The sequence below is a fragment of the Emydura macquarii genome, unplaced genomic scaffold, assembly GCF_026122565.2.
Source record: "Emydura macquarii macquarii isolate MOO-44397 ecotype Brisbane River unplaced genomic scaffold, CSIRO-AGI_Emac_v2 contig_1451, whole genome shotgun sequence".
Classification (NCBI taxonomy): domain Eukaryota; kingdom Metazoa; phylum Chordata; order Testudines; family Chelidae; genus Emydura; species Emydura macquarii.
Window position 1 is genome coordinate 11244029 of NW_027131588.1, and position 14402 is coordinate 11258430.

Here is a 14402-nt window from a genome sequence, read left to right on the forward strand (position 1 = left end):
TTTGTGAATAAAGGGAGTGATGCAATGTACCTCTGTGCCCTTCGGGATCTGTACCTGGAACATGCAGCGCTGAAGCTACCCTCAAAGATGGACCTCAGTGGTACATAAGCCTCGTTCTGGGTATCTGCACACAGGGGAATTGCACCCTAAATCTATATTCATTGTTTTGATGGGGAAATATAAATGTTTTTTAGGGGAACAACTTCTGCGCCAGCCTGCTGTAAGTTAAATCTGTGATGTGCGCAAACTCTGTCTATGTTTCTAGACATCTGGGAACCTTTTGCATACCCCATCCTGGAACCTAATCCTACTCCCATTAAAGTTAATGGGAGTTTTCCTGTTGTCTTCATAGGGAAGCAGGATCGGCCCCGTAACCTACTTTCCAGAAGAGACTGAGAACTGATTTATCTGTTCACTTTGAAGTGTCGTTCCGGGTGTTAGCATCTCAGCAAGACTGCAGAGTCTTCTAATACAATAATCTTGGTTTACTTTTAGTCAGGTTTGTAAATAGAATTGCCTTTTATTTGCAATTATATGTATTTGTCTGAGTGCCGCCTCTCCACTTGTATGATTAATTTCACTCTATTCATGTGGTTTACTTTCTAGGTTTTTATCTTGTTTATTCTTTGTGTTGTTAACTTTGCTCCCAGGTCCCTCCAGTGCTGTGGCATTTAGGTTCCACTGAAGTCAAAACAAATCTTGTTGTGATTTATTATCACATCAAATTTCTGAGTCTGTTTCCAGTCTTGGAATGAAAAAAATATTGCCAGTAAAATACATGAAGTAATTAAGTATTTTGCTGGAGAGTTCTTGGCTTTGGTCTGTTTTGTTAAGGTTCTCTTTAATATTTGTATTGCAGATGCCTTGCAATAAGCAACTTCTATGTGGATTAAATAAATAAATGAAAAGACTATTGCATCCTGAAAGCCCTTTGCTGAAGTGCTGAAGCATAAAGTGACCTCTGGAGCAATTAGCAAATCTGTAGTTTGAGCAGAGGATGGGAGGACAATTTCCACATGCCGTACATAGATGGAGGGCTTGTTATTTGCGCTGTTCCGCTTATTGGAGGATGCTGCTATTGTTCCTGACATTGCTGACCATGACCTGTTGCCGGTTCTCTGAGAGCAATCCCCTGCCTCTCCAACAGCACCAGATAAGTGTTATGATGTATTGCTAGATGGACAGGGTTTGCAGTGCCTCACAGTCCTGTTGATACAAAATGCCTTTAAGATCCTGCCTTTCCCATCCTAATCTACAAAGGAAACAGGAAAAAGGAACTTAAACTCCCTGTACTCAGACAGCAATGAGACTGTTATAGCCCACTCCAGCACTGCAATTTCTTGCTTCTGACTTGTAAACAAGAGTTCTCGTATCATGCAAGTGAAGAGTAACCAAGGTCTACTCCATTAAAAGGATACTCGTAACCTCATGAACTGCTGTGGAAACTGGATGGATATATTTTGGAAAGAATGGACTCTTTAGCACATTTAATTCTCTGTGGAGTCAGCCTGATGATTTCAGGTAAGACTTTGCTTTAATTACTGAGCTAGCATGGTCGATGTGCCATGGCTTTACTGTTTTTCATGCAATGTACAGACAAATGGCCTGATCCACAAATCCTTACTCTGCTGAGGTATCCTTACTAACATATCTCTCACATTGACTTCGGTGGGATTATTTGCATAAGTAAGGATCTCACACATTGGGTGATAGGAGCAGGATTATGCCCTGATTCTCTGTGAGAGTGTGGCTGAATGTGTTTGGGATCTGTATGTAGCTAACTCCTTTTTAATCTACCTGCTGTGTGTTGACACAAACACCACAGTGTGAATACCTCAGCTGAGCCAGTTAACTTTTTCACTAAAGCATTTGTTTGGAAATGATCACCACATGGTTTTTGTAAAATCTGTTGTAAATGCTGACTCTTGACGGTCCACCTCAGAGGTAAAACACAAGCTAACAGGTAAAAATCTGATGTGTTCTATCTAGTATTTATTTTTAACTAGTCTATTCCAGCTGCTGAATCTAGACACTAATTATTGGACACTGACGCTTGAATAATATGCATTAAATACAACAGATTGGTTCATTACAAATACTGTTTTAAAAACAAATCAGACAACAATATTACTAGTAGACATCTTCTGCTTGTTTAAATAGTGCTAATTGTAAGATACATATTTCCCATAACTGGTAAAGGTATACTTATGATTTTATTAATGCAAAGTTTATTTCATAAGAGCCTTAAGGTCAGAGATTCTTTACTTAAATAAGATAGGCTTCCTCATTGTTCTGTCTTCTTTCCATATGATTCTCTTTTATGCCCACACCACTAGTGTCTCCATCTGACCTGTCTCCTTCTAGACAATCTCCTCAGTGTGAGATACAAAGCAAAACCTGAGAAAAGGAAATAAACTTGATAAATCTAGAGATGGTCTCAAACCAGAACCCCAGATTCTTATTCATCCCTGAAAGTTTAGCTCCAGATCTAATTTTTCTGGCTCTAGGCCATCACTAGATAAAATGTAATGTGCTATGTAGCTGCAGACTGCTACAGTGAGAAACAGAAGGTAGTAACAAAAGAAAACAGAATTCTTCACTGCGTTATAACTTGTTTTACAATCTCTTGATCTTTATGGGTCACAAAACGTTCAGAAGTAAGATGAACTGTCAACAAACGGGTTTGGGTTTTTGAGGTCTTTTTTTTCTTTTTCTTTTTTTTTGTATCTGGAAAGGTCTGTGGCTATATGCAAGCCAAAACATTTACATAAAATGTGGTGGGGGAGTGTGGGGGTATGTAATTATTGCTGTATTAAGTTGTATATTGTGTATTCCTCTTTTGTGATGTGGGTTGCTTGCTTGTTGTAGATGTTCAGCAATTCATCCTATTTAACTCTCAGATCAGTACTTTAGAGGCAGATAGGCATGCCTTGAGTGTTATATACAGAAGATGGAAAAGAGGGATTGGTTAACCTGAACTGAATGGGACAACAGGACCCACACTTTGTCAGAGTCAAATCTCCCTTGAGTCTCCATTCCTAGATGACCCTTGCAGTCCCTTCTAACACTATGATTCTTTAAAGCAAACTCATAGCATATATCTGATTGCTACAGGAAGCAAGTAAAATTCATTGTCTCATGAATGTGTGAGAAACAAAAGCAAGCTACACAGATTAGCAATAAACATAGACAGAGTGCTCATTTGAGTTCAGTATTGAAGAGCTGCCAGTCACAGCCCTTTCCACAGGACTAGACCAGTTAGGTGTGTATTGTAGTCACACCCTTCTCAATAGATCTGTCAGCTTTCCCGCTTTTGTTCAAGTGTGATATCATGTTTCCTGGGGCGAGTGGTGGAAGACAATGCTAACCCCCTTTCCTCTAGATACAACAGGCGGAGTTCAGGAAAACAGTATTGACATTCCCTGAGCAGGGGAGACATTAAAGTCAGAGCAATTGGCAGACTGTGAACTGATTTAACCTTGTCCCATATGGTGGTGGGTTTTTGTGGGTGTGCTGCTGGATAGGCAAAAATCTACTCCACCCTTGTTCCAAGGTGGGGACCATGCCTCTGTGTTTGGCTCCTGGTTACATTAAATGCCCTATAATTTCCTTTCTTTCATCATCATCCACAGCCAAAAGACTTGATTCCCAAAGATGCTGTTAAAGTGAGATATATAATACAATATAATATAATTAATTATAATTAATATATGCCTCTCTCCAACAGTACATAATCCAAAGTACATCTCCATTATACTGACAAGAGGGACAGGTTTAATACTAGTGACAGACGTGAAACAAAACTGAATGTGAACACACTTGCCTTCTGGAGAGGTTCTGTTCTACAGTTTGCACATGGCCCTTAGTATTATGATGGGCTGAACCAAAGCCCTGGATCAGTCCCCAAAAACCAACCCCCCCCCCCCCCCCCCCCCCCCCGACATTTATAGAAGTTTGGATTCCCAACTTCATGGTTTGAGCCCATCTCAGTTTAATTGAAAATGAGAGCAGTTTTCAGTGTTCACATATTCACTTTAAAGGACCGAGCAGTGATGTTATTAGGAATAAATATTATAACTTGTCCTCAGACTTTTAACAGGATTCTGAACCAGAAAGGGAACTTATTTACAGACTCTCATACTGGGCTTCAGCAATGTTAGAGTGTGAGCCTCATTTTAGCAAGATGACCACCACCACCAGCCGTAAGCTTGGAAAAGTCAACAGCAATTAAAAACAAGTTCTAATCCATTTCACTAACTATTGCAGGTGGAAGTTTATGAATTTTCAGACAACTAGGAGGAGCAAAATGTGTGAAGTTTTGCTTTGTACTAGGGATCAGACAACCCAGAGAGTTCCTGAAACTTCAAGAGTTATTTTTGCTGATTTTATTTCAATTCATATATGATGAAAGCTGACCTTCCAGGAAAGGCTTGCAGCAAAAAGCTTCATTACAGTATAATTTTGTGTGTGTGGGTCTGTGTAAATATGCATATAAACCCAAACAAATATAATAAAATAGAATCAAAACATATTATATGCACAAAACTATATTACAAACTATATAGTACCATAAGATCTTCAAAATGAGGCATAATGAAATCAAAGGAAATGAAAAGACAAATGAGTGCTATTTGTCATCACATTCCTTAGTTGCAAAGACTGGAAAGTTATAACAGTTTGGGGTTTCAAGAACTCTATTTTTGTTTTGTGAAACATTCATTTAAACAATTGGGGTTTTTTCTCCCAAGGAAAATTTAATCAAACCCTTCCGCAGTGTCTCTCACCAAGAAAAGCCTGTGCTATTCAATAATAAGGTTTCTCACAGGAAAGTCATTCTTGCCCTGCTTCTCCAACTACCAGAGAAATAAACTAAAAATACATAGCGCCCTAAATCATGTGTTTTAAGCCAGAGCCAAATGGAACTTGAACTTCAAATGTTAGCTTCAAATGTGAACTTTCAAATGTTAGGCTAGCTTATGCCTGAAGAAATTAAATTTGTTAGTTTTTAAAGTGCTACGGAACTCTCGTTGTTTTTGCTGTATACAGACTATCACGGCTACCCCTTTGGAACTTTTTTCAAATGTTTTGCATATTGTTCTACCTGTATAGACAAGGCATGTTCTAACTAAAACAAATAGAGATAACACTTGGATTCATGATGTCAGCTATTTCAGTATGATCATTATGCTATGCAAGATATTTTGACTAGACTTTGGCCTAAATCAGCACCCTCCAGTACCTCTAAACTTTGAAAATGTTCTAACCTGGATTATGTGCTAAAGAAGAAACCTGGCAAGGGATTCTGGTCCCTCTTCCCCAGGAGTGGGTGAGTTACAGTGTCTTACAATTCTGTCTGTCCTCAGCACTTTGGGTTGGTTACAACAGGTGGTAACACTGTGTCCTGGTACTTTTCTAGTGGTTCTAGCACTTTCTGCAGAATTTAAACTCTTGATGCGGAAATCACAGGGTGAAATGCTGTGACCTTCTGGAAATCAGTAATTTTATACAGGAGGTCAGTCTAGATAATCATAATGGTCTTTTCTGGCTTTAAAATCTATGAATCAATGGGTTCAGGGATTTCTGTTTTTATTAACTTTCTAGGTATGTTTGCAAAGAAAACCCTGCAAATGTGATGTGATGCACTACTGTCTGACTGCAGATAGGCAGCTTGAAACAACAGCCCTACCTCTTCAGTCTGGACAGGCTGCTTTTAGCGCACAACCTAAATAGGGTTGCAAAGGTGGCTCTGTATCCAGTTCCTCCTCTAGTTGATTCATAGGGGTCTGGGATGAAAAACTCTGCTCTGAATCAAGCAAATCAGGGACTTGAATGTGGGTCTCCCAGGCCAGTGCACTAAACACACACAAAAGGTTCCATTGTGATTACAATGAAGCTCACTGGAAAGTGACAGCCCAAAGACTGGAGTGGAGGATCTGTAATGTAGCAGCTAAAATACATGTAATTCTTTAAATATACATTTGTGATACCCATCCTTCAGTTTAGCCTGATGGATTCTGTCCCAAGCTCAGCAAATGCGTTAACATTCGCAAGGGTCAAATACAGAGAAAAGAGCAAGCTCACTGAAAAGGGCTGTATTATTCACCAACATATTTGCAAATCTGTTTTTTTCATTATCAAGTCAGCTCTAGTCAATAACAAAACATTTTAAAAACAAATAATTTCAACCATGGATTTTCTTTGTCACCATTTATCCTGTTTGTTTAACTTTTGCATTTTATTCAGCCTGGATAGTGAAATTAGACTAGGCCAATTTTACTTTCAGTTTCCTGCAAGTGTCACTCTTTGGTTCTCATGTGCCAGCACAGTGTTGTTACTGACAATGCAAAAGGGTGTTTGCATCTGAAATAACTGTTTTCCTCAGCTTTTCTCTTTAGTGTTATGAAAACATTTTTATTCTCTCCAGGTTTTGTACTCCCACTCTCCCACAAAATTGAAATGTGGGATCTGAATCTCAACATGTTCAAGTGTCTCTTTGAAAATTAGTATTAGATTAGTTTTTCCATCAGTTTAAGAGATCACACAGATGGACAATAAAATAGACTAAAATATATAGGAAGCCAGGGACTGATTCTTCTCTTTTATCAGTTATATAGCAGGATAACTGAATTAACTTTATGGGAGCTACTCCTGAATTACATCAGGGCAAATGAGATGAGTCAGTACCACTATGTACAAGTGACACGTAGTTCACCTTAACTTTCTTCATCATTGGCTTCAAAATGAGACTGTCATAAATGGCAATTTTATGGTGATTTACTTTTCACCACAAAGGAAGTACTGTTTAAAGATTCAGGCTCCCTCCCACAAAAGTCCCTCCCTTCCTATTGGTAGAAGAACTCATCTTCTGCTAGGGTATCTTTATCATCACCAGAAAGCTCCTCCTGTTTCAAGAACAAGTCTTCAGTGTTGTGTGCAATATATTCAGTCCCGCAGAACCCAGGCATCAGCAGTATATGAGATCCATGCCTTACACAGAGCAGGCATACAATTGTTTGGTCTAGGTGAATGAATAAGAAGAAAGTAAAACAGGGGAATCAATTGGTGTCTATGTTTTAAATTGTAAGCTCTTAAATCAATGGGATTCTTTACATTGACTACAGTCAGAGGTTTCAAGTTTTGTTCCTTACTGCTGTTTATCAGCAATAGCTTGAATTTTATTATTTCTGGCTGTTAAGTGGCAGAGACAGTCTTGACCAATAATGATGTATTTACAATGATGAGCTTTGTCTTCCTCCTGAGTCTGAGCTTTCAGGGGGGTAGTTAGTTGGAGAAAGGCAGTTTGATCTTCAGGTTAGTGCACTAGGCATAGATTCTGAAGACCTGAGTTCTCATCCAGGCTCTATCACTGGCTTGTTGGATGACCTTAGACAAATCACTTCATCTCAGTTTTGCCATCTGTGAAATGGGGATAATGAAATTTACTTCCTTTTGTGAAATACTTTGAGATTATTTGCTCAAAAGAGGAGCTAGGTATTATTATCTAGAGCTAGGATAAAACGTAATGGGCTTAATCTGAAGTAAAGGAGATTAGGTTAGATATTAGGAAAAATAAGGGTAGTTAAGCACTGGAATAGTCTTCCAACAGAGGTTTTTGAATCCTTGTCATTGGAGGTTTTTAAGAACAGGTTAGACAAACCCCTGTCAGGGATGGCCTTAGACCTTGGTCCTGCCTCAGTACAGGGGACCGAACTTGATGATTTCTCCCCTCCAGCCCTACATTTCTAGGATTCTGTGATTATTATTATTATTATGCAATAATTTGATGGCATTTGGGAACATACCAGGTCATTGTTAACTTTTGATCACCGAAAACATTGGCATTTTTCATGGCATCAGTGGACTTTGGATTCCTTAAAATGGACTCTGGACTCCAGAGCCCATAACATTTAGCAAATACTTTAAATTAAAAATAAACAAGAAGGGAGAACTGTTTATCATGAACCTGCATGAATGGCCTAATTCTGCAACCCTTTTCCATGTGAGAAATTCTTACCTCACTTTGTTTCAACCACTCATACTAGTTAAGGAGAGCGGGGTGAAAATTTTGAAATTGAAAATTTTGACAAAACTTTTAGTCAACATTTCAAATGTTGTCAATCATAGAAATGTAGGGGTGGAAGGGACCTTGACAAATCATCAAGTCCAGCCCCCTGTGTTGAGATAGGACAAAGTAAACCTAGATCATCCCTGACAGGCATTTGTCTAACCCAGTGATACTCAGATGTCAGTGGTTCAGGATCCAAATAAACAATCAACAGTATCCAAAAAGGTACAGTAGTGTGAAATCATTATTTCATTCTCTCTCTCTCTCTCTCTCTCTCTCTCTCTCTCTCTCTATATATATATATATTCTCACAGCAAAATGACTGGCCAAGTATTATTATTTTATCAACTACAATTGGTTAATAACTTAGATTGGGTAATAATTAAATCACATGGTTTTTAGTATCATTTGCTGCAAAAATCCGCAGGAGATACATTAAAGAGCCACTTGCAGCTCTGGAGCCTCAATCTGAGTATCCTGGGTCTAACCTATCAATAAAACACACACACCAAAAAATAACAGGATGAATTTTTTGCGAAAATTTAGATAATTTTTTCAACCAGCTCTACTAAGAAAATTATTCCCTTCTTGAAGTAAGAGTAGCAGAATTAGGTCCATCATTGGCTTATTTCTTTGCAAGGCCCAATGAAATTATAATTGTAAATTTCAGTATTGGTTAATTTAATACTGCACTTATAGTAATGAGTGAAATTCTGCATTTAATTTGAAAGGTTTGCCAAAGGTGCTGTCTGGTCTGATTACTTCCTTAACAAAATTGCCAGAATGATATACTTCTTAGTTTCTAAATAGATTTAGAAGTAGTACTAGTAATAATAATATTAATTTGTTTAGAGCTATCAAAGTACCAATATAATCTTTGCTGTACAATACACAAAAATGAAGACAATCCAAAGATCTTTCAATATGAAACACAGACACACTGAGAAATCCAGAGGTGCAGGGAATATAGTGTTTGGGGTTAGTTGTAGATGATATACTCACTTTTGCGGGCTTCGTGGAATAAATGTTTTTATTAATAGGGACTTGAAAGAAGAGAGGTTGGTGCCTTGGCAAACTGGGCTATCTAATTTCAATATACTCTAAATTAGTCTTAAATCCCATGGTTGCATAATGTCATATAACAAATATGCTGCAGAAGGTCCCATGTTAAACTGCTAATGTGTCATGCACTCCATGCTGTGGATGAAGGCCAAGTGCAGACTCTAGCCATCCTGTTGCTAGAGTATCCATTTGGCTTATATTCATATCCCAAGGTGGGTCACTAGAAAAAAATCATTTTAATTTCCCAGCTATAGCAAAGGCCTGTATAAATCCAGCCTAAACGTTTGGGATTCATTACATTATAGTCTCCTTTTAATGACACTGCTTCTACCTATGAGATAAAAGGATTTGATCTGTGTATTGAAGTGATTCCTGGGGTAAGTTTCTACTTCACCAGAGATTGTAGATGGGTTCTCCACTACAAGGCAGGAGGGTGGTAATTGGAACAATCAAATTGCCACCATAATAATACTTGGCATTTCTACAAGTTCCATTCAAGTTTTTTAACATACTTTACATACAAATACAATCAATCGCACCACACCCCAATACATCACATTGGGGAAACTGAGTCACAGATGCGATAAGTGACTTGCCCAGGAAACTTGTGGCAAAGCTAGGATCTAATTCAGCTCTCTCTACACTTCCACGTTTGTGTTTTAATCATGAGATCCCTCTTTCACAGAGCAGGATTCAAACCTGGGGAGTTTGTGGCAGTATAGCATGTTAGCATCTGTTCCAAGCTGCTGTCTTATGCTCAAGAACCTAAGATTTCATGTAAGAAAAATAGTAAGTCTGTAGTCTGCACTGAGAGTGGCAAGAGGGTGGGACTTATTTTGTGGATGGATCTTAGAAGAGCACCATTACCTCTAAATTTTCCCCCCCATTCAATCCCTGCCGCAGACTGAAGGCCAGATCTTGCATAGTGTTCAGTGCTCTCAACTCCCATTGCAGTTCAGTGGCAACTGAGGGTGCTGAGCATCTCACAGGAGCAGCTCAGAACTTCAGGGGGGACTTCTTCCAGTTTCTCCACAGTGCAGGAGGAAATATAGTCATGGAGGCCCCAAGTACACACAGACATCGCCCACGTCCTTAAGGATATTTCAAGAACCATATCCAATAAAGGTTTCAGGTAATTGGTGTCAGCGGTTGCTTGGGGGCATAACTTTTTAAAAAATGGTTGTTGAAAGCTATAAGACTAGGATTGAGATCCTGGCCCCAATGGAGGCCATGGGAGTTTTGCTATTGATTTCAGTGGGGCAGGATTTCATACTAGGCACTACAGTTTCCCTGACTAGTACAGTCATGTTACCTGAATCCATTTGAAAATTCTTCCAGGATATGGCCAATTTCCCTTTCCAGAGAGGAAATTCTTTGCGAGTCCTTCCTGTGCTGCTACTTCCTGCCTCTGATTCTCCTTGGAGGAAAAGAGTTAATTGTATTCGAAGTGTGGAGAAATCCTGCCTTCTTGGTCCCAATGTGCTGAGTAGAGCCCTCGAAGGTAACTCTCCCTATAAAAACAACAAAGACCTTCACTTCAACAGAGTAGAAGGGCCAAAAAGAAACTTCATACCTGGGACAAAGAATGAAAAAACGGGGCAGAGTGGGCCATAGAATCAAAACAAGGCATCCAGAAAGCGATACTGAGCAGGGAATGCTGGACAATGCCCACTGCTCCATGAAGCGATCTAAGGAATCAGCAGATGCTTCCCAGAAGGAATCTGCCTGGATATGTAATTGAAATAGTCACGAAAAAATAGTAACAAAGTCACTCAAAGTATCAGGGAGGTTCCTGGGCCTTGATTCCTAGTCCACTCCTCTACTAGATGGACCCTGCCTTGTATTCACATTTCTGCCTCTCTCTTGGAATAGTTCTTGTTATTTCTCTGCTATACTCAGAATTCAAAGGGGGTCTAATTTTGATGCTGAGTATTCCCAACTCTAATTACACCAGGTTGTTAATAATGAAGCTTAAAAATGTGGGGGAAATCAATTCTCCTTCAGATTCCTATCCTCACAAGCTCTTTTCCTTCCGCCCTCCCCCTGCTGCTTTCCTTCCCTCCCTGTTTCCCTCATTGCCTCATCATAATACTAATGAATAAATAGTTAATAATACTTAGCACTTACATAGCACTTTACACGTTCAAAGCACTGTACAAATACTGACCAATTATCAGATGTGCGGTTGTTGTTTTTTTTGTTTCATCTAAAGATGAAACCTCTCTGTTGGGCTGGCTAGCAAGGCTGCTCTGACTGCCATTCTGAAGGAGAGCTAAAGACTACATAATTAAGGTTAACTGGCAATTTTTCAAAGTGCTCTCACGTCCCCACGCATACTCAGATTGTCTTGAAAGTTGCCGTGCCTCATTGGGGCCCAAAGGACGTTAGGGGTGGAAATTTTGGTTTATTGAGTCAAGGGGTTCCAAAGATTAATTGCCAAGAAATAAAAGACATTATTACATTTATCCCATTCTTATAGTATTTTTCGCACGTACTTGTGGCTCAAACTATGGCACTGATCTTCTCCAAACTGAGATTACCAGAACAACTTTAACCTCAGCTAGTGTCTGGGGCAGCAATATTTAAATCGTTATTAGAGAGGCTTTCTAGCTCTGTAAATTGGCATGGAGCTGGGATGAATGCCAGAGAACTCCTCTGAGACATCTCCTTCAGTTATTGTTGCGGTAAGTGTTGCGGTGCACAGTGATGTGTGTCCACCCACTGATATCACTCATTGAAGCAACAGCATGGCGCAGGGTACATGGCAGTGTGTGAATGCCATTGCAAAGGAGTTTTGGTGGACACTTAGAATAGACAAGGGGTTGTGAGGAGAGTGCAAAATACTCTTATATTCCCTTTTCTTTTTGGCCTCCCTCGTGGAATATCAGCCACTGGAAGTGACAGCGAGAGCTGTGCTAACTACCTACAGTATTTGCTGGGTCAGTACTGCTGGACGTAGCCTAGTGAGGGACAGTGCAACCCTCGGATTAGTTATGCTCAAGTGAAGTTGTGCTGAGCACACGGAACTCTCTGTATGTACATGGGCAATTGCTGCCTCCACAGAGGCAAAGGTAAGGTGTGCGGGAGCGTGGGGTGGAGGTGGAGTGTAGCGGACATATCTTTAACTCTGTATTTCCTGGTTAGCAGAGAATTACGTTTAGCCACCTTCCCTGTTCTGGAAGACAACACTGGGCAGCCATAACTCTGTGTCAATAGTCTTTTGGCAGTGAATTCTCTGTAAGTTACACCTCCCATTTCCAGTGTTCGCTGGGTGCCTCCTTTTCCCAAACCCCCTTGCATACACAGCAAATCGCCTTCCTGCAGAGGTCAGTCCTTCAAGGAGAGGGCCAGGAGTCAAAGGATATTTTCAAGGAAGCACAGGGGATCTTCACTGATACAGAGATAGGCTGTTTCCTGTCTGTGTTTATTGTGCTGTTCTCAGAGAGCTAAATCCTTCAGTCAGAGCTTGGGCAAAACTCCCATTGACTTCAAGGGTTAGTTTTGCCTGATTAAGGAGTAGGAGTTCCTCCTGAATAAGAATAGCAGGATTTGGCCAAGAGAAGCTGCTAAGCAGGAATGCTGTAAGCAGTTGGCCTGGAACAGAAATCTACTTTATCTGCACTTTCTCCTGGGGCCTGGTCTATATGGTCAGTTAATGCACAGCAAGCTGTAGTGGAAATCTACCTTGCACTAGCTGGCTGTGCACTAATGTACCATATGGACTCTGCTGCTGGGCACTAAAAGTTCCCTAGTGCACTGTGACCTAGTCCAGTTTCGAAGCGGGGTCGATCAGAGCGCATTACAGAACGTTCAGTGTGCTGCAGCTAGGTCCACAGATACTTAGTGGGTGGCAAGCTAGTGCAAAGTAGATTTATCCCCCAGGTTTACGGAGCACAATCTGTTCATATAGACAAGCCCTAAATCTAAGGGGACTAAGGGTCTGCTCCAATGCCCATTAGAGACATCAGTTGTCTTTCTATTACTTCTATGGTTTTTAGTTCAAGCTCTAAAAGATGCTGACGCCAGTGGGAGTTGAGGAAGCTCATCTCCTCCGAGGAGATGTTCAGCACTTTGCAGGATCAGGCCCTCCTAGAGTGTCAGGACTATCTATCTAGAGGTGCAGGTTTCATTAGTTCAGAACGGGCGCCTGGACTATATTTTCATTTCCACTTGAAATGGATTCCAGCTATGAGACTTTGGCCCCGAAGGACTAAATGATCCTTGGGTGGCCAGACTGTCAGCTCCACTGGGATAGTCTCATATTAAGGGCATGCCTACACTGCAGCTGCTACAGTGGCCGCTATGGTGCCACAGCTGTGCCACCATACTGCCATAGTGTAGATGCTTCTGACACCAACGGAAGAGGTTTCTCCTTTGATGTAGTTAAACCATCTATCTGAGAGGCGGTAGCTAGATTGACAGAAGTCATCCATCAACCTAGCTGAGGGTTGCCAACATTGTAGTTCAAAAATAAGGGACTGTTTCTTAACACCCCTGCCACACCCCTTCTTCCAATATTTTATTATTATAATGAATTATTAGTATAATAATTAATAATCAGTAGTCACCTACATTTGCCAGGGGTATTTCTTGCTGCTTTTCAAGCACTCAGCAACTCCTGATCTTGTTGTACAGAGATGGAAAAAATAAGAGAGCTCCATTGTAATAAGGGACTGTTGGCAACCTCACAGCCCTAGACAATGTAGCTAGGTCAATCTAATTTTTAAATGTAGACCAGCCTTAGATAAACTATGGGCCTGAGTCTCTATTTTCCTGTGCCTTGTGTTTAATCATTTACACTTCTGCAAAGAGAGTGCAAATTGGGTGTAAAGTGATTCTGATTTGACACTCAATATACCCACTTTGCACCAGAATTAATGCCTACACAAGAATCAGGCCCCAGGCTATTATTCTGCTGCTTTTGACTGGGATATTAAAATTCTTCTGCAATTCAGGAGAAAGATCTTCTCTTTGTTTTTACATTTTGGATGTGAAATCTGTGATCATGTAAGCGAATGACCTGACTGCACATTAAAGGGGAGCTGTTGTCTGGCTTGTCGAAAAGGCGTGTGCCCCTTTAAGGGCTAGAGAGCCAGAGAGTGACGTGCTGTGGCAGCTTCATACCAGGTCAGAGCAGGGATGTTGATCCATCCCACCCCCACAGGCAGGGCCCAAGTATAACTTTTTCGGGCCCAATACAAACTTGTAACATGGGCCCCTCCCATGTTACAGATCTCCAAGATTTGCAAATCTCAGGAGATCTGGACAATAGATA

At 40.4% G+C, this 14402-nt stretch overlaps 1 protein-coding gene across 3 annotated transcripts in view; it reads left to right on the plus strand.

Annotated features, from left to right (window-relative positions):
• The first annotated feature begins 1313 nt into the window (after positions 1-1313).
• The window catches only part of TEK (TEK receptor tyrosine kinase), a 50427-nt gene continuing 37338 nt past the window's right edge, over positions 1314-14402 (plus strand). For all 3 annotated transcript variants that reach the window (XM_067553171.1, XM_067553172.1, XM_067553174.1), the window contains exon 1: positions 1314-1521. In XM_067553171.1, coding sequence (XP_067409272.1) covers positions 1470-1521 — 52 coding nt within the window. In that variant the 5' untranslated portion in view covers positions 1314-1469. The remainder of the gene's footprint in view (positions 1522-14402) is intronic.